General features: G+C 39.1%; 1 protein-coding gene across 1 annotated transcript in view; it reads left to right on the plus strand.

The window, feature by feature from the left end:
- The first annotated feature begins 3,544 nt into the window (after positions 1-3,544).
- Positions 3,545-20,129, plus strand: part of SLC9C1 (solute carrier family 9 member C1) — a 162,369-nt gene continuing 145,784 nt past the window's right edge. The window contains 6 exon segments of the mRNA XM_030801717.1: positions 3,545-3,565; positions 3,567-3,636; positions 9,552-9,652; positions 11,459-11,587; positions 12,494-12,659; positions 15,328-15,456. Of these exon segments, the coding sequence (XP_030657577.1) occupies positions 3,545-3,565; positions 3,567-3,636; positions 9,552-9,652; positions 11,459-11,587; positions 12,494-12,659; positions 15,328-15,456 (616 nt within the window).

The following is a 20,129-nucleotide window of genomic DNA, read 5'->3' on the forward strand; positions in this document are numbered from 1 at the left end:
AGTATCATTATAGCTCCTTAGGTAATTCCAAAAAATAATAAATATAGGGAGAGAAATTACACAGACTAGAAAATCACACAGATTTGAAAACTGAGGCCAGTGGTGTTAAAGTAAGTTACCCTGAGTCTTTCAACCTACAAGCAGAAGCCCATCAGACCTACGAATGCAAGTAGTCTGACCGCAGATTCTGAAATTTGTTTTAGAGACAAGGTATCACTCTGTCACCCAGGTTGGAATGCAGTGGCATGATCATAGTTCACTGCAGCCTTGAATGCCTGGGCTCAAAACAATGTCCCACCACCCCCTCAGCCTCCTGAGTAGCTAGGACCATAGGTGAGCACCACACTGAGCTAAGTTTTTTACTTTTTGTAGCAATGGAGGCTTGCTATGTTGCCCAGTCTGGTGTTGAATTCCTGGCCTCAAGGGATCCTCCCATCTTGGCCTCCCAAAATGTTGGGATTATAGGCATGGGCCAGTAGGCCAGCCAGAGTATGCACTTTTACCTTGGTGGTAATGTGTCCGAAATTGGTGGGTTCTTGGTCTCACTGACTTCAAGAATGAAGCCGCGTACCCTCGCGGTGAGTGTTACAGCTTAAGGTGGCGCGTCTGGAGTTTGTTCCTTCTGACGTTCAGATGTGTTTCTTCCTTCTGGTGGGTTTGTGGTCTTGCTGGCTCAGGAGTGAAGCCACGGACCCTCGTGGTGAGTGTTACAGTTCTTAAGGCGGCACATCTGGAGTTGTTCATTCCTCCCGGTGGGCTCGTGGTCTCGCTGGCTTCAGGAGTGAAGCTGCAGACCTTCGCGGTGAGTGTTACACCTCATAAAAGCAGTGTGGACCCAAAGAGTGAGCAGTAGCAAGATTTATTGCAAAGAGTGAAAGAACAAAGCTTTCACAGTGTGGAAGGGGACCCGAACGGGTTGCCACTGCTGGCTCGGGTAGCCTGCTTTTATTCTCTTATCCGGCCCCACCCACGTCCTGCTGATTGGTAGAGCCCAGTGGTCTGTTCTGACAGGGCGCTGATTTGTGCGTTTACCGTCCCTGAGCTAGACATAAAGGTTCTCCACGTCCTCATCAGATCAGTTAGATACAGAGTATAGATGCAAAGGTTCTCCAAGGCCCCACCAGAGCAGCTAGATACAGAGTGTCGATTGGTGCATTAACAGACCCTGAGCTAGACACAGGGTGCTGATTGGTGTATTTACAATCCCTGAGCTAGACATAAAGGTTCTCCACATCTCCACCAGACTCAGGAGCCCAGCTTGCTTCACCCAGTGGATCCCGCACAGGGGCTGCAGGTGGAGCTGCCTGCCAGTCCCGCACCATGCGCTCACATGCCTCAGCCCTTGGGTGGTCGATGGGAATGGGCGCTGTGGAGCAAGGGGTGGCGCTCGTCGGGGAGGCTCGGGCGGCACAGGAGCCCATGGAGGGGGTGGGAGGCTCAGGCATGGCGGGCCGCAGGTCCCGAGCCCTGCCCCGCGGGAAAGCAGCTAAGGTCCGGTGAGAAATCGAGCGCAGTGCCGGTGGGCTGGCACTGCTGGGGGACCCAGTACACCCTCCGCAGCCACTGGCCTAGGCGCTAAGTCCCTCACTGCCCAGGGCCCGCAGGGCCGGCCGGCTGCTCCGAGTGAGGGACCCGCCAAGCCCACGCCCACCCGGAACTCCAGCTGGCCCGCAAGCACTGTGCGCAGCCGCGGTTCCCGCTCGCGCCTCTCCCTCCACACTGCCTGCAAGCTGAGGGAGCCGGCTCCCGCCTTGGCCAGCCCAGAAAGGGGCTCCCACAGTGCAGCAGTGGGCTGAAGTGCTCCTCAAGTGCCCCCAAAGTGGGAGCCCAGGCAGAGGAGGCGCCGAGAGCGAGCGAGGGCTGTGAGGACTGCCAGCATGCTGTCACCTCTCAGTAATATGTTACAATCTTTGTGAATGTTATCTATAAGGCTTTTGATGCTGGTGATACAATAATAAGAGGAAAACAGCACAAAATTTAATCGTAAAAGGATGAGCCCAACAATGCAAATAAAACCTGTAAGAGCCACTAGATGATATGATTTTGGGTCATTTCTTTTCTGCTTTTGAAATACTTGTTTACATATTTATTTCAAAAAGTGTTCACAATAAACATGTATTTATTTTCCCCTTCAAAATATTGTTTTATAATAAGAAAGACATAAGAAAACATATATATATCATATATATGATGTGTGTGTGTGCGTGTGCGTATGAAACTGAAAAAACAAATTGCCAGATTATCAGATTATGAGAGGAATTATAATTTCTTTTCCTTTTTTTTTTTTTTTTTTTTGAGATGGAGTCTCACTCTGTGGCCCAGGCTGGAGTGCAGTGGCGCGATCTCGGCTCACTGCAAGCTCCGCCTCCCGGGTTCACGCCATTTTCCTGCCTCAGCCTCCCGAGTAGCTAGGACTACAGGCGCCCGCCACCACGCCTGGCTAATTTTTTGTATTTTTAGTAGAGACCAGGTTTCACCATAGCCAGGATGGTCTCAATCTCCTGACCTCGTGATCCACCCGCCTCAGCCTCCCAAAGTATTGGGATCACAGGTGTGAGCCACTGTGCCCGGCCAGGAATTATAATTTCTTAGCAAGGCAGCCATATGAGATGCTGATAGAAGGCACTAAAAAATGTCAAGCTACCATTATGAGAGATAGAATCATAATATCCTGTGTGAAATGTAAGACCTTTGATGTGAAACTTTCCTTTCCATGGGAAGCAGGCGAGATTGCCTGACTGTGGTTAACTGTCTATTGTTTCAAACTCTTATCAAGGCCCCTCTTGTTCCTTTTCCAAGAAGTAACAAAGAAATAGAACATGTAACAATTTCCCTGATTTAAGAAAGTTTTTTGGTTTTTATATTTTTCTTACATTCTTGGTTGCTATATACACATATAAATTTAGAGAACACCTTGTCTGTCAGTGTCCCAAATGAGATCAAAGAAGGCTGTGATTGGATATCATCTTGATTTATTAATTTCTGTCTGGATAAAACAACAAAAGAGATCCAAATATTCTTCCCTGGTTTCCCTACTACTTTGGAATAGCTGTCAGAACGTGCTTGCAGAGGCTTAGATAATCTGAGGACAAAACCCTTTGTTGTCCTTCCACAGAGCTAAGTAACCTGCACCAGCTTGTGGTTCCAATGACCACATTGGTGAGTGTGAATGGTTAGATGGAGAATCCTTCTTTCAGACAGTTGGGTGGATTCCGAGTGGGTAACAACTGAGTAGTGCTTGGCATTGTAAGTAAACATAAGGTAACACTGGTAGTCTCCATCACTTGGGGTTCCGACTTTTTCATTACATTAACTTGAAAGCATCATAGAAGGGAGAGGCATCCCTAAATTTGGCAGACCATGAGAAATCACTAGAAATAATTAAAGAATAGGGCTTTTTTTCTTTTTTAGAAAATTATTAGAAGGCCACCAAGAAGGCAAATCTTATGTTTCTTAGATTCAGATGGACTGTGAAAAACAACAAGATGGATGATCATACGGAGATTGTTTCTAACATCAACCTTCATAAAAATTTTTCTGACACATGGCTGGAATATTTAAGGAGTTTTTTCTTCAGTACTCCTGAGGACCTCCCTGAAGTCATTCTAACATTGTCTTTGATCAGCACCATTGGAGGTAAGTATCTCTTTATCCGAGTTTATTCTTCCGGTACATCTTATAAATGCTACCATATAGAATTAAGGAAAGTGGAAGTAATAGGATATAATTTTGTTCTCAAACTTATACCTTTATCTCAATATTTTCAATCAAATGAATCCAATAATAATTTGCTCCTATGGAGAGACGTGTAGAATCTGATTTTCATAACATTCACCCTATTGGGTTCAAAGTGTTCATTCATACCTTCTTACTTGCTATGTCAGGGTCAGATTTCAATGAAGGAGATAATTGAAGAAAACAGGCAGAAAATCAAGGGTTGGGGCAGGGTGTCCCATAGGTTTTGTCCAAATTATAAATTATGCCTGCTATTTTGGGAAGAAAAGAACATGGTATAAACAAAAAGAAAACACTTTTTGCACTTTCTTTGTCCTGATTAGGGACTGTATTACAAAGAAGCAGAAAAAAATGAAATGGAAGCAAATGTTATGATATTACTTATTGCACTTTTATAACAATAATACACAAAGTTAAATATTTGTTATGGGCTTTTTAATGTGTAATAAGTAATTTTTTTTCACAGTATTATAAAAATTTTATTTCAAAGCTTTTGATATAGCAACACATAAATGCAATATGAAAACCAAATGTTAGGCCAGGTCCAGTGGCTCACACCTGTAATACTAACACTTTGGGAGGCTGAGATGGGCAGATCACTTGAGTCCAGCAGTTCAAGACCAGCCCCATGAACATGGCAAAACCTCGTCTCAACAACAACCAAAAATTGGCTGCACATGTTAGCATGTACCAGTAGTCCCACCTACTCAGAGGCTGAGGTAGGAGGACTACTTGAGCCAGGAGGTGGATATTGCAGTGAGCCAAGATCATGCCACCGCACTCCAGCCTGGGTGACAGAGCGAGATCCTATCTCAAAAAAAAAAAAAAAAAAAAAAAGAAGTAAATGTTAAATTATAACTGAATACCATAAGGAAAAATGTAGCTGTTTGTAGACTTGATGTGCATATTTACATCTGGTTAAATTTGCAGACTCCCTAGCTTGTTTTTACACGCAACAGTCCTGGCTTTGAGCATGCAAGCTGAAATTATGCAGTGTAATCTTAATCTATGCAAAAATTTATGATTGTTCTGTGACTTTTAAATTTGCTAGATTAAAAACTCTCCTGGCTGGGCACGGTGGCTGATGCCTATAATCCCAGCACTGTGGGAGGCCAAGGCGGGCAGATTGCTTGAGCTCAGGAGCTCAGGACTGGCCTGGGCAAAATGGCAAAGTCCCGTCTCTACTAAAAACACAAAAAAATTAGCCTGGAGTGGTGGTGCACACCTATGGTCCCAGCTACTTGAGGGGCTGAGGTGGGAGAATCGCTCGAGCCTGGGAGGCGAAGGTTGCAGTGAGCCGAGATCATACCTCTGCTCTCCAGCCTTGGTGACATAGCATCACACCTTCTTAAAACAAAAACCTCTCCTGTCGTTGGCTATAAATATTTTTCAGGAGATCAAGACTATCCTGGCTAGCACGGTGAAACACTGTTTCTACTAAAAATACAAAAAATTAGCCGGGCGTGGTGGTAGGCACCTGTAGTCCCAGCTACTCGGGAGGCTGAGGCAGGAGAATGCCGTGAACCCAGGAGGCGGACCTTGCAGTGAGCCGAGATCACACCACTGCACTCCAGCCTGGGTGACAGAGCGAGACTCCATCTCAAAAAAAAAAAAAATGTATTTTTTTCTAATAATGTAAAACTAATATTTATTTAGTATACTAAATTTTAGTAATTCAAAATATTAGAAACATTGAAACACTAAAACATTTCTTTATAATTTTGTCAAGAATAGTTTGAATAGTGCTTGTCTTATCATATAACTTACTAGTGAGCATCTTTTCTATGCCTTGGCAAATTGTCTCACTCCTTCTTAACTTTGGGTCAGCTTCCAAAAGTTTATCCTTTGCATTTTCAATGTAATGAAGTATCTGAGAGCTCCTTTAATGTGAAGTTTTTTGCTGGCATCACTTCCTGAGACATAGTCGTTCTTTACGTCACAACCACTTTCTTAATGTATGTCTATACATTTGACTTTGCTAAATTCCCCTGGCTACATATCTAGAACTGCCTCTTGAACAGCAGCAGCGTTAACATTCCCATAGTCAGCTATATCTTCTGTAACATTCTATCTGAAGCTTGCTGCTTCATGAGATAGCTTAACATCAATTCATGCCGACTGCTGAAATGATGAGCCCAGCTTTTACTGGTAATAATATATTCTCTTCAGTCTTCTTGTTGTTACCATTTTCTTTCAGTTCAGTAACTAAAGTTATCACTTTGGCCTGAATGCTAGTCAAACTGATTGGGATTTGTTTTTGATTAGTCTTCAGTCCAAACAAGTAAATGCTCCATTTCAACCACAAGCAGCTTTCTGTTCCCAGTGCAATTAAAACTGAAAGACGTTGAAGCAACTTTACCTTTTTACGTTTATCAGACTTTTTAAATAGGTTTGTATTACAGTTTCATGCAGGTCTGAGTCTCAACCTATCTTTGCTTTGCTGTCACCACTTTCAAATCTAATCACATCCAATTTCACTTCCAGCATTATCACTTTTCTTTGCTGCCCTGTCCCTTGCTAACCAATTACCTCTTTTGATTATCCATTTTTGTAAATGATCACGAGTTTAATCCTTGGGGTTGAGGAGGCAACACTACTATGCACTTTGTGCTTTGCTATCTGTGCATGAACTGAACAGATGATCAGTAATGAATCACCAACAAACTTTGAAAGAAGTAATGTAATAGGTGACTGATCATGATGCACATCTTTTTTTTTTTTTTTTTTTTTGCACAGTGATTTGTGGACTAAAGAGCTAGCAGCAAAATTTATGCAAGTTTTCTCAATACTGTGGTCATGGAAATATTAACCACATTGTTGGACTGGTTTTATTTAACTTAACTGTGGTAACCGATATTTATGCATATTGAAACTGTGCAAAGCAAGGACTGCCTATATCTAAAAAAAGAAAAACTCCTTATTAGTTCCCAAAACAGTTAACTTTTAATCCAATTTAGTTAACTACTGTCCAGGCCTAATACTGAATCAAATAAAAACTGAACTGCTCACTGGAGTTAGAAAAATGTTTGGAGAGAATTTAATGCAGAATTCTTCAAATTAGGATTTGCATAGCACAAAGACATTCTAGTGTTTTTTTAGAGATAGGGTTTTGCTCTGTCACCCATTGTAGTGGCAATAATCACAGCTCACTGCAGCTTCAACACCTGGGGTACCAGTGATCCTCCCACCTCAGCCTCCCAAGCAGCTAAGACCACAGGCACACACAACCATGCCTCGTTAATTATTTTATTTTTTGTACAGACAGGATTTCATTTTGTTGCCAAGACTAGTCTGGAACTCCTGGCCTCAAGGGATCCTTCTGCTTTGGCCACCCAAAGTGCAAGGATCACAGACATGAGCCTCCATGCCCAGTCGACATTCTTTTGGGAATTCAGATTCCCTCCCCTCATTTCAATAGTCGTGAGGTCTGCAAAGAGTAAAGTTGTAGACAAAACGATCATCACAAGGCACATGACTGTAACTTTTTCCATAGCAGCCAGTACCATGTTTATGCCTCGGTAAAACAGTAGCATCCATTCCATTAATGTTGTTTTAGTTTGTTTCTGAATGCATTTATTTCACAAATTTGTTTGTTAAGGGCTATAAACAAAATTTGTATCAATTTTTATGTCTGTGTATATTTATAAAATAGAAAATTAAGTCAGCATTAATTTAAGTTAACATGAATAGTCACAAGAATTTTTCCCCTCTATAAAGGGTGGATATTCAAGGAGACTTCAAAAATTTGTGGAAAAATGGAATTAAAAGATAAAAGTATAAACTATATTTCTTAACATTAGCTTGATCGAGCTCAAGACACTTTTGTAAGGGATGATACCAGCTATTTAGTCCATCCTAAAGAACTGAGAGTTCTGGGAACTTAACCACATCAATGCAGTTTTTTTTTCATTATTAACTGAAGAAAAATGTACTGCCCTTAAAAAAATTATTAAGATTAGGGAAAAAAAGTGAGAAGGTGCCAAACTGGGACTATAGGGTGAATGCCTAGTGATTTCCATCAGAACTCCCACAAAATTGCCCTTGTTGGATGAGAGGGACGAGCAGGAGCATTGCTGTGGTGAAGAACTCTCTGGTGAAGCTTTCTCTGGCATTTTTCTGCTAAAGCTTTGGCTGAGTTTTTCAAAACACTCTCATAATAAGCACATGTTACCATTCTTTGGCACTACAGAAAGTCAACAAGCAAAATGCCTTGAGCATCCAAAAGCTGTTGCCAAGACCTTTGCTCTCAACCAGTCCACTTGTAGTTTGACTGAACTACTTCTATATTTTGGTAACCATTGCTTTAACTGTGCTTTGTCTTCAGGATTGCACTGGTAAAGACAGGTTTCATCTCCTGTTACAAGTTTTCAGTGAAATGCTTCAAGATCATGAGCCCATTTATTTAAAATGTCCATTGAAAGTTCTGGTCTTGTCCGTAGCTGATCTGGGTGCAATGGTTTTTGTACCTCTCAGGTGTAAAGTTTGCTGAGCTTTTCCGGTCAGAATTGTGTCAGGTGAACCAACTGAGATGTCTATGGTGTTGGCTGTTGTTTCTGCTGTTAGTTGTTGGTTTTCTTCAATTAGGCCATGAACTAGATTAATTTTTTTCTCACAAACTGATGTGGATGATCTGCCACTGTGGGCTTCTTCTTCAACATTACTTATCCCTTCTTAAAACTAATTATTCATTTGTAAACCATTCTCTTTGGAGCATTGTCTCCAGACACATATAAACTTTTCATAAAGCATCAATTAAGTCACCATTCTTCCACCCAAGTGTCAACATAAATTTGATGTTTGTTCTTGCTTCAATTTTAGCAGAATTCATATTCCTCTTCTTAAACTGATGTCTTATTCTTCTTAGTGCTTCAAACTAGATCCTTATGATATAAATCTTCAACGTCTTGATCAAATAAATATGACAAATGATGTTCTGTAAGAAAAACGCCCTTCACTTTTATTCCTTCCCTGCATATTTTGAGTAATTATCTTCCAAGACCCATGCATCTTCTCCCAAAATCTCTGAGAATACAATTTCTTATTTCCTTCACTGTGGCAAAGTGTTTCAGAAAAGTGTCCCTTGAATTAATAGTCGGCGTATCCTATTTGACTCCCGCTCCTCCGGGATCACATACCTGCAGCCAACCATGCCAAGAGCTTCTCTATTATCTCCGCATTGGAGAGCCCTTTCTCCCCATATCCTCCAGTTTCAGAGACTGCACCCGGAGACCCATTGTCAGGTTCCCAGATTCACCTCAATTTCGGTCCTACCTCTCTGCTTTGCATTCTCAGGCTCGGCCTTACAAGAAGGACGATGGTGCCAGATTGTGCCAGAATGAGTGAAAACAGGAGGAAAATGAACCAGTTGCAGCAAAACCCACTATTCCACAACTAGTTTTTTAAATTGGTCTAGTTTCTCATTGTTCCTGAACCAGAAGATTTCATTAAAGTTTACTTACTAATCTTTTATTGCAGGATTGCTAAAGAAACTAATCTCTGATTTATAATGTGTACAAAACTACTATAAATATTTCAATAGTAACCCAAGAGCCAATAATTGCTAGTAATGTTTGTTAAGTTTCTAAGGAGATGAGCATGAGAGACATCATAGGAGAGGTAAAACAGTAACCCGGTAGATTAACAGTTACACTGATTCTGTGTGCTGGTAAGTGTGAGGGAGGATTTTAAACTCACGAAAAGAGAAAACAAGTAGTGAAACTGTAAGACATTGTTCACAATTTTAAGAAATCATGTCACATTAAAGTTCTATAAATGAGATATCTCATTGCCTTTCAGTAACAACATTTTTTTTGCAGCATTTTTGAACCTGCTCTTGGAAGACTTTCCAATTCCTGTCCCTGTGATATTGTTTTTACTTGGATGCAGTTTTGAAGTATTAAGCTTTACATCTTCACAGGTGTGTATTGTAAATGAATATTTTACACTATTTATTTGAGAATTGTATAAATGCAGAGATGGCATTTAAAATTTGCAAAAATTATTCATCCCCTCACTGTTCTGCCAGTTGATAGATGATTGTGATGTGGCTAGCATCACATCAGGCATGTAGAAAAAGGAGCCAGGCCTGCAAAAGCTGAGGTCTAGCTGAGATCTGCAAAAGCTGAGTACATACAGCTACTGAGTACATACAGCTACTGAAAGTATTAGTGGCCAAGGAAGGTTAAACAGATTTTAAAAGCTTAGAAAAAAAATGGCTAGTGACATAGGAGCTCAGGGAGACTTTGTACTGCTGGTACAGGACTTGAGTAGCAAAAATATTATAATATTGAACTAAGCTATTTCCTCAATGAAGACAGTTTTAAAGGGTTTCTGTTAGAAGAGAAACTAGTCTCTTAAGTGTGCAGATTTGGGCAAGGGGCCATAATTTGCCAATATCTGCCCTAGTCAATCAGAATGGATGTGAGAACTTGTCTGAAATGATTGACTTTCCCAAACAAATTTAGTCAATAATATTAAAAGTATTATACAAAACATGTATTCATGTAAGAACCAGAAGCAGTTTACCTGTCATAAACAGGTTTTATAATCATATGATTTTGACATAGATGCAATTTGAAGTACTTCTTTAAGCTTTACTATTTGTCAGCAACTCCTTCAAAGGAAGAGACCAATGTTAAGACCCATGAAGGGTCTAAGATTTTTCTCTACTTGCCAGCTGATAAGCTAGCCTGCCAGTTTCATGATCCCAGAAAAAGAGATGGGACTCCTGGACCAGAGAAAAAGGGTTTTATTATCCACAGCAATAGCAATAACCAGAGTTAACACTTTCTTGTGCCTGTCTCCTGAACCATAATCCCAAAGAAGCAAGGAGGGCCAGGTGAAATCTGCACCTACATTGGGTTATATATCTGGCCACAGGAGAAGAAATGTAAGCTAAGAGAACCTGAATCCTCTATAATGGGTAGTAAGTTCATTTGCTCTCTTGCCTATTCTTCCACGCACATCTTCTATATAAGCCATAGCCAATTATTTGTTGTTTTTAGAATTTGGTACAATCACTTACTCCTTTGTGAATTTTGTGCATGATTATCCACCTACCTGAAACTTCTTTCTTCGTTTTGATTGCCTGAAAATCTGCTGCATATTCTTTAGTACCCATGTCAATGTACTTCCTGTATCTGTTCTTTAAATGTAATAAACGTCTCTGAGGGAGGTACTATCTTTATTACACTGGACAGTAAAGTAAAACTGTCATTTGCTCTGGAGGAAGACACTTGCTCTGCCTTCTAAGCTATACCAACATTCATGAAAAGATAGTCTGGAAGAAAAACAATCAATGCCTGTATGCATAAACCATGGAGAAACACAAGAGATGCATGGAGAATTATCTCCCAAATGCAAAGATATTACCTAACACAGTAGGTACTCAGTGTTTCCCTAATAAGTGAATGTTGAATGGATACCTATAATAGGAGTTACACATTTCCACTAAATATCTCATGTTAAACATTGTTAATTAGTTATTGCATGAATTGCATTAACTTTCCAGTCTCTATCCCTTCTATTCTTCCACACATATCTTCTACATAAGCCATGGTCAATTATTTGTAGTTTCTAGAATTTGATACGATCACTTACTCCTTTGTGTGATATATCTTTTAAAAATTGTCTTTCTCTACTGTTAGATTTAGGAGTGCCTAGCATGTATTCTATTCTAATAGTGATGAATAAATGAGAAGATGATATATTTGTATAATATTAGGTCCAAAGATATGCAAACGCCATACAATGGATGAGTCCAGACTTATTTTTTCGTATATTTACACCAGTAATTTTCTTTACTACTGCACTTGACATGGATACATACATGCTTCGAAAGTTATTTTGGCAGGTAAGCATTCTTTTTTGGTAATATCATTCATTCATGAACCACATATTATCTATGTTCAAATTTTTAAAATATTTTTTTCCAAAATAGGGAACAAAGAAGAAAGAAAAGGGTATGGGAGTAATAAATTCAGCTTCATAATTTAGTGAATAAGCCATATCTTGGCAATTGCCTAGCATATCAAAGACCCAGGGGAAAAATTATGAAAGAAAACAGTAATTCTGAAAATCTGACTCGCATAACTTCATACCAGATATAATTTTAACACTGAAATGCTACAAGAGTGCTATGAGAAAGTGTATTAGCTCCAATAAAAGGAAATTGCTAAGAAAAGTCATGTTTTAAATACCTATGTTCTAGAGCTTCCTACATTCAAATCTAAGAGAATAAAAGCAGAGAAGAAAACACAGAAGCAGCTAAACTTTAATTCAAAAACCATAAGTTTTTTAATATGTGAGATTTGAACTGTATCAGGGAAAGACCTCAAGAAAAAACACTCCAAATCATAAGTAGGGTGTACGTTTCTTTCAAAGTAATCAAAACAGTTTTGTAAATACAGGCCATTACTTAAACTGCATTAGAAGCAAATAATTTGTTAGAATAATTTATACTTTTAAGCCAAATCCAGACACATGGAATTCAGACAAATGACAAAAAGATGAAATCAAAAAGAATAGACATAAAAGGAGTTTGGGTTGTCTCAGCTGAGCTCTGCCAAGCCATCTCCTGCATCTTTGGTCAAGTGGAAGTCAGCTGAAGCAGCGTGAGCTAGATGGCCCCACTCCTCTGTCTGCTGGTGGGTACTGTTGGTGTTGGTTGATTCTGTATCTCCAATAATGCTGATTATCTTCTTCTTAAAATGGACTACAAAAGCAGTCTGATTTTTCTAATTGTAAAATTTCTTTGCAGATACTTTTAATTACAATTCCCGGCTTTTTGGTTAATTATATCTTAGTTCTTTGGTATCTGGCATCTGTAAATAAATTACTTTGGAAGCCCACCTCACAGTTATTATTTTCAGCTATCCTTGTGAGTTCAGATCCCATGCTAACCGCAGCTGCTGTAAGAGACCTTGGTAGGTATATTGTTCTCTTTTTCTATATTTATAATATCATATTTCATAATGAACTTGTATTTGTTTTAAGATGTTTTGCTTTTGGTAGCTTTTCACTATGAGAAGTCAGGTAGTGAGGGATTGGGGGTTGAGGATTAAGCAGAGATTCTGGAGGTCATGCTTAGGGCAGAAGAAATGCCGGTAACGGGCTTACTTAGTGTCAAAAAAAGTATTATACGCAATTGTGGAATAGGAGAGGGGATTAGTTTAGAACCCTTGACTTTATACATACTTCTACCTTGAGCCAACAGAACAGTTCTGGGATGTTACAATATTTCATATACACTGTGGTGACATTTCTGTTGCCCAATATTTCTTTTCCTTTGTAAATAATCATTAGGACAATGCCATTTTAAAAATATTTTGCTTTTGGAGTCATTGTCATCATCAAGACTGAAAACCTAAAAAGCCGAAAAATGGTAAAATCATCAATCACACAGTGTTTTGAGTGTATACTATTTTAAGAAAAATCAATCTATATTTAAAAGTAAAATACCAACTCAATTTAGCCCAGAAGAGCAAAAAAAAAAAAGCCTCATGCAAGAAAAACAATAACTTTATTGTCCCCCTTCATCACTTTTTAATAATGAGAACTAGAAAAATTGCTTTAAAATAGAATATTAATATGGCAACCCATGCACACATTTGCACACACACAACATGCGTACTCTTTTCAATTTTAATTTCACTTTCTAGCCAATTAAAGGGGAAATAGCTATCTAACGCAGGTAGAAATAGAGTAGGGGAGACACATCAAGTGTAAATATATGAATAAATGAGAGCTGAGCCTTCAAGACAAAGGACATTAAGAGAGTGAGATGACACTTTAGAAGAAGATGCCAACATCCACCACCCAACCGTGTATTCTTGTCTTCCTCCCCATACTCTCGGCACACATCCCTGCCTCCTTGTGACTGTCAGTGCCAGCCCTTTTCTCCTCTATATTTGAGAGACTCTTATGATACCTGAGATCTGATTTCACTCTTGTCTAACTTTGTTATCTTGTAATCTAGTATTCCACTGATTTTCTACCCTGCTGCTGTTGAATTTGATTTACGAAGAGTACCTTGCAAGGTTATGTTCATAAATTTTGTCCATCTTGCCATTACTTTCAGAATTTTGTCTGTCTCCTCCCTGTATCTTTCCAGAAGAAATTTTTAAAAGTAATTTCTTCTTGGCAGCATTGTTCCTGAGTTTACAAAGCAAGATTTATAAGATTTAGATATATGTATATATGTGTATATGTGTGTGCATGTGTATGTGCATATATATACTTTTTTTAAATATATACATGAAAAATTTGCCCAGGACAGTCAGAATACAGAAGTACATTCACATTGGCTTGAGCTTTTCATGTCCTTTGACTCCTCCTATGCCCTTACATCTACTAAGTATTTCTGAGTATTTACATTTTGCCATACTTCCATTTTCTAAAATGGAATAATTATACAATAATATCAGTTAGGTTTTGCTGAGTAATAAACAACTCCAAATATGGTGGCTTAAACAACAATTATTATTTCTCATGAATCCAGCAGTTCTGATGATATGGGCTGGGTTCTGCTGATCTTGCTAGGTTCACTAAGGAATCTGTAATCAGCTGGTGGACACTGGGGAGGCTAAGTGATCCAGGATGGCCTCATTTGGGAAGATCTACGATTCCTTCTTATATCTCTTATATTCCTATAGAGGAATGCTGCCATGGCGGTGGCAGGAGTCAGAGAGGAGGCAAAAAATTTCTGCTTTCATCGAGTCTCATAAAAAAACAAACTAGATCTTTTTGGTGAGAATCACTGCCAAGTCTTACAGCGAAGGGCATAGATACAGGCAGAGGTGAAGTATGGGATGGCCAAGGCAATTGAGCCACACAGGAACAGCCTTGGTGTTTCTTCTCTTCTATCAGCGTACTGATTGTAGTTAGGTTGTGATTGCAGTTATAGAGTGGTTGATTCGCAGAAAGTACTTTTACTGTATAATAACATTTCCTCCTATGGCTTTTAGAAAATCACTATAGATGCTCAAAGTTGTAGTTTTACCACTACATGCACGTTTAATGGCAGAGGAAAAGGACAACTGATAGACATTTAAACTTAGAATGCCATCGTAAATAAAGGAAAATTTGGATGGAAGTGAGTAATATCAGGAACTCTCCATTCATGGAGATTGATTTCTAAAACCATTGGGAAGAATGAATGAGAAAGTCAGATAATTTCTAAGCCTAGCTAGATTATGTGAACAAGTACCTTAATATTTGTTTGGATGTCATGTTATAAAGCTTTGGTTTGTAAATGTACTTTATTCCTCAATCATCATTTTCTGTCTTGCCTTAAATATATCTGATTTATCATGCATGCATTTATATAGAACAACTCACTGAATTAAAAATAATAATAAATTTCATGTTTTCCTCTGTGCTTTGAAGCAAGGAATGAGAACTTTAATTATCTCACTTACATAAACATAACGGCCGTAATTAATTTAGTGCCAATTATGATTGTCTAAACTTAACTTACAGTAAATCCATAGCTAAGACGATCCTTATAGTTGCTAAGAAAATTGTATTCTTTAACATTTAATTTTTAATGTTTTTCTCACTTTAAAAAACATCTTTTCCCCTCAACATATGTAGGGCTTTCTAGAAGCCTCATCAGTTTAATTAATGGAGAAAGTCTGATGACCTCTGTTATATCATTAATTACATTTACTAGTATTATGGATTTTGGCAAAAGACTACAAAGTAAAAGAAACCATACCTTAGGTACGTATCTTTTTTAAAATTTTTTCTTAACATCAGAATCCTGTATTTTCTGAAAGCTGATGTGTATTTTGTAGTATCCTACCATAAGTTATATTTGTAGGAAGATAATAGTGAGTATTGGTTTAGTGACTTACTCTTTACAAAGTACTATTATACATTACTTAATGTTAGTTACATATTTGTTGTGAGACTGGGTTGAGACTCTTCATGAAGATGCTTATGGGAGCAACATTCCACAGGCCTGGGCTGAACCAGAATGCCAGACAACCAGAATGAGGGATGTTCTTTTTTATGTGCTGAAGATGAGCTTAGAAGATAAGCCAAATAGTGCATCCACTAGTAGTGAGAGGAGGCAGCTTCTCTTCCCTTTGCCCTGGGACTATATCTCATGCTGGCAACATAAAAAGCTGTCAAATAAGGGAGGAAGTATGAGTTATTAGCCATCTACAGGGCCAGAGAATAGTGCTTGTTAGCAGAGGGATTGCAAAGTTTCCATGAGCTGTTTCATTCACCGCTTTCAGATAGCCCTAAACCATAAGTACTTTTTTTCCCCTTTATCATGTTTATGTGTGTATATAAAATAAATGATATATGTATGTTATAATAGTGATTATAATGTATACGGCTATATAACTATTAATCAGGAGAAGAAATTTCATGTTACCACCATCCCTAGAAGCAACTTATGTGCTCCTCTCTGGTCAAAACCCTGTATCTTCCTCCTAGAAGTCATTTTCAATGTTTAGTCTCTGAATCCCTGGCTAGTGGAGGAAGGGGGTTCATAGGATCTTTTCAGGGTGTCTATGAAATCAAAGCATTTCCATAATATTACTAAGAATTTATTTACCTTTTTATTGTGGTGCACTTGCACTGGTTTTGGAAAAGCAATTATTACAGTCTCCTTGATAAACTGACGACCTACTATTCTAGGCACTGGGTGTCTTCTTTGTTCTAAGGTCTTATGTAGCATTGTCTCATTCCACCACTACCCCCATTCCTGTGGAAAAGGTGTGCTTAGGAGGTGCCTCCACAACATATTCTAATCCATTGATCTGTATGGTATCAAACAATCCACTCTGCTGCAGTGGATTTACCACTACATGCACATTTAATGGCAGAGGAAAAGGACAACTGATAGACATTTAAACTTAGAATGCCATCATAAATAGAGGAAAATTTGGATGGAAGTGAGTAATATCAGGAACTCTCCATTCATGGAGATTGATTTCTAAAACCATTGGGAAGAATGAATGAGAAAGTCAGATAATTTCTAAGCCTAGCTAGATTACGTGAAGAAGGGGATTCTTCTACCCCCCATCCCTCAGCAATGAAGAATATCTTAAATTACCTCTCCTACTACTCAAGAAGGGGAGATTTTAGCTGTAACTGTTTTCCCTGTCCCTAGAGAGTGCTTCATTGTTGTGCAACCAGGGACCCTGTGTACCTCTATTCTTTCCTATTCCTGCCTTATCCTAAAACTCAGAAGTGAAGAATATTTTTCCCAAGAAGAATCATCCTGAGGACCACCACCCCTCTCACCCTTCCCTCAAAGGAGCTGATCCAGGTGGTGGACAGTTACCCCACTTGGGCATAGGAGGTATTTGCTTTCAGCCTTTGAGGCTTATGGACAACAGATGGGTGAAGCTCTCTGTATGGTGTTAGTTTACCTAGCCCATGGAAGCTTGAAGCGTCTGTGGTGAACCTGGAATCTCAGTTTAGCATAGAAAGGTACATCGTCTTTAGGTACTTCCAATTCACCATCTGTGATGTGTGTGAAAGCCAAACAACCATAAACACAACCTCTACTAAAACCCAGGGTGCAAAGGGAGGTGACGCAATATGGCACTCAGAGAGCACTCACCATAAAACCTCCTATAGCTATGACCTTCCTGAAGTTAACTAAGGTGAGCAACAAAGAAATTTCTATATTCAGAACATTTAAAAAACTCAAGGGCCACCCTTGGGGGAACTGAAAAACCTGAAAGAAATACAATCATGCATGCCATTCAGGAGGATCCATGTTCACCTACTAAACCTGGTTCAGTGTTCTACCAGGCTTTATTTAAGATACTATATACTGACCACGGATTTTCAGGGAAACTTATATCAGAAATGACATCTACAGGCTAATCAGGGGAACTTTTTTGGTACTCGTTGGGAGAAGGGAAAGGAAAAGGAAGAATAAAGGTTCTGATGTGGAAGTTCATTCATTTACTGATTCAACAATTATTTATTAATATGTACTATGTGAGAATTTCTATTCTAGGGCCTGAGGATTTAACCATAAACACAATAAGCAAAGTCCCCTTGCCTCCATAGAGCTTGCCTTGTAATTTTGATAATAATCAATGGAATGGAACTTTATTTTTTTATATTTCAGAGGAATAAAAACTGTAAGTAATCACTATTAAAATAATAATAGTAATAACTTCAACAGTAAAAACTCTGCTGTAGGAGAAAGAGAACGATGAATTTACTTTTTTAGACATTAGGACTTTCTCTGAACTTCAACACCTTTGAAATACAAATTTTCCTTAAGAAATAAAGATGCTTAATAAGCTTTACTGCTATTTCATTTGACAATTGTGAATCAATATTTTTCAGAGTAATCAGTGTTTTTATAACTTCTGTAATTTTTTTTTTTTTTTTTTGAGACGGAGTCTTCGCTCTGTCGCCCAGGCTGGAGTGCAGTGGTGCAGTCTCGGCTCACTGCAAGCTCCGCCTCCCAGGTTCACGCCATTCTCCTGCCTCAGCCTCTCCAAGTAGCTGGGACTATAGGCGCCTGCCACCACGCCCGGCTAATTTTTTGTATTTTTAGTGGAGACGGGGTTTCACTGTGGTCTCGATCTCCTGGCTTCGTGATCCGCCCGCCTTGGCCTGCCAAAGTGCTGGGATTACAAGCGTGAGCCACCACGCCCAGCCACTTCTGTAATTATTTAAACAGTGTTACTAATCTGTGACGTTAGCACGTATTTTATAATAGGGAAAAATTAAGAAAGATTATTTCACTCAGAGTTCTTACTCTTTCCAATTTGAGTGCTAGAAATTTTAAAACAGTATAAGCAGTAATGGCTTTGCTTTGAGACTTTTCCTGGCTTAACAAATCTAGTCAGCAAACATGTTACTTATTAAAATGTATTTTCCTTTCTTTTTTTTTTTTTTTTTTTTTTTTTTTTTTTTATTATTATACTTTAGGGTTTTAGGGTACATGTGCACAATGTGCAGGTTTGTTACATATGTATCCATGTGCCATGTTGATTTCCTGCACCCATTAACTCCTCATTTAGCATTAGGTGTATCTCCTAATGCTGTCCCTCCCCCCTCCCCCCACCCCACAACAGTCCCCAGAGTGTGATGTTCCCCTTCCTGTGTCCATGAGTTCTCATTGTTCAATTCCCACCTATGAGTGAGAACATGCGGTGTTTGGTTTTTTGTCCTTGCGATAGTTTACTGAGAATGATGTTTTCCAGTTTCATCCATGTCCCTACAAAGGACACGAACTCATCATTTTTTATGGCTGCATAGTATTCCATGGTGTATATGTGCCACATTTTCTTAATCCAGTCTATCGTTGTTGGACATTTGGGTTGGTTCCAAGTCTTTGCTATTGTGAATAGTGCCGCAATAAACATACGTGTGCATGTGTCTTTATAGCAGCATGATTTATAGTCCTTTGGGTATATACCCAGTAATGGGATGGCTGGGTCAAATGGTATTTCTAGTTCGAGATCCCTGAGGGATCGCCACACTGACTTCCACAATGGTTGAACTAGTTTACAGTCCCACCAACAGTGTAAAAGTGTTCCTATTTCTCCACAACCTCTCCAGCACCTGTTGTTTCCTGATTTTTTAATGATGGCCATTCTAACTGGTGTGAGATGGTATCTCACTGTGGTTTTGATTTGCATTTCTCTGATGGCCAGTGATGATGAGCATTTCTTCATGTGTTTTCTGGCTGCATAAATGTCTTCTTTTGAGAAGTGTCTGTTCATGTCCTCTGCCCACTTTTTGATGGGGTTGTTTGTTTTTTTCTTGTAAATTTGTTTGAGTTCATTATAGATTCTGGATATTAGCCCTTTGTCAGATGAGTAGGTTGCAAAAATTTTCTCCCATTCTGTAGGTTGCCTGTTCATTCTGATGATAGTTTCTTTTGCTGTGCAGAAGCTCTTTAGTTTAATGAGATCCCATTTGTCGATTTTGGCTTTTGTTGCCATTGCTTTTGGTGTTTTAGACATGAAGTCCTTGCCCACGCCTATGTCCTGAATGGTATTGCCTAGGTTTTCTTGTAGGATTTTAATGGTTTTAGGTCTAACATATAAGTCTTTAATCCATCTTGAATTAATTTTTGTATAAGGTGTAAGGAAGGGATCCAGTTGCAGCTTTCTACATATGGCTAGCCAGTTTTCCCAGCACCATTTATTAAATAGGGAATCCTTTCCCCATTTCTTGTTTTTGTCAGGTTTGTCAAAGATCAGATAGTTGTAGCTATGCGGCATCATTTCTGAGGGCTCTGTTCTGTTCCATTGATCTATGTCTCTGTTGTGGTACCAGTACCATGCTGTTTTGGTTACTGTAGCCTTGTAGTATAGTTTAAAGTCAGGTAGCGTGATGCCTCCAGCTTTGTTCTTTTGCCTTAGGATTGACTTGGCGATGCGGGCTCTTTTTTGGTTCCA

This window comes from Nomascus leucogenys, chromosome 21, assembly GCF_006542625.1.
Source record: "Nomascus leucogenys isolate Asia chromosome 21, Asia_NLE_v1, whole genome shotgun sequence".
In the NCBI taxonomy this organism is placed as follows: Eukaryota; Metazoa; Chordata; class Mammalia; order Primates; family Hylobatidae; genus Nomascus; species Nomascus leucogenys.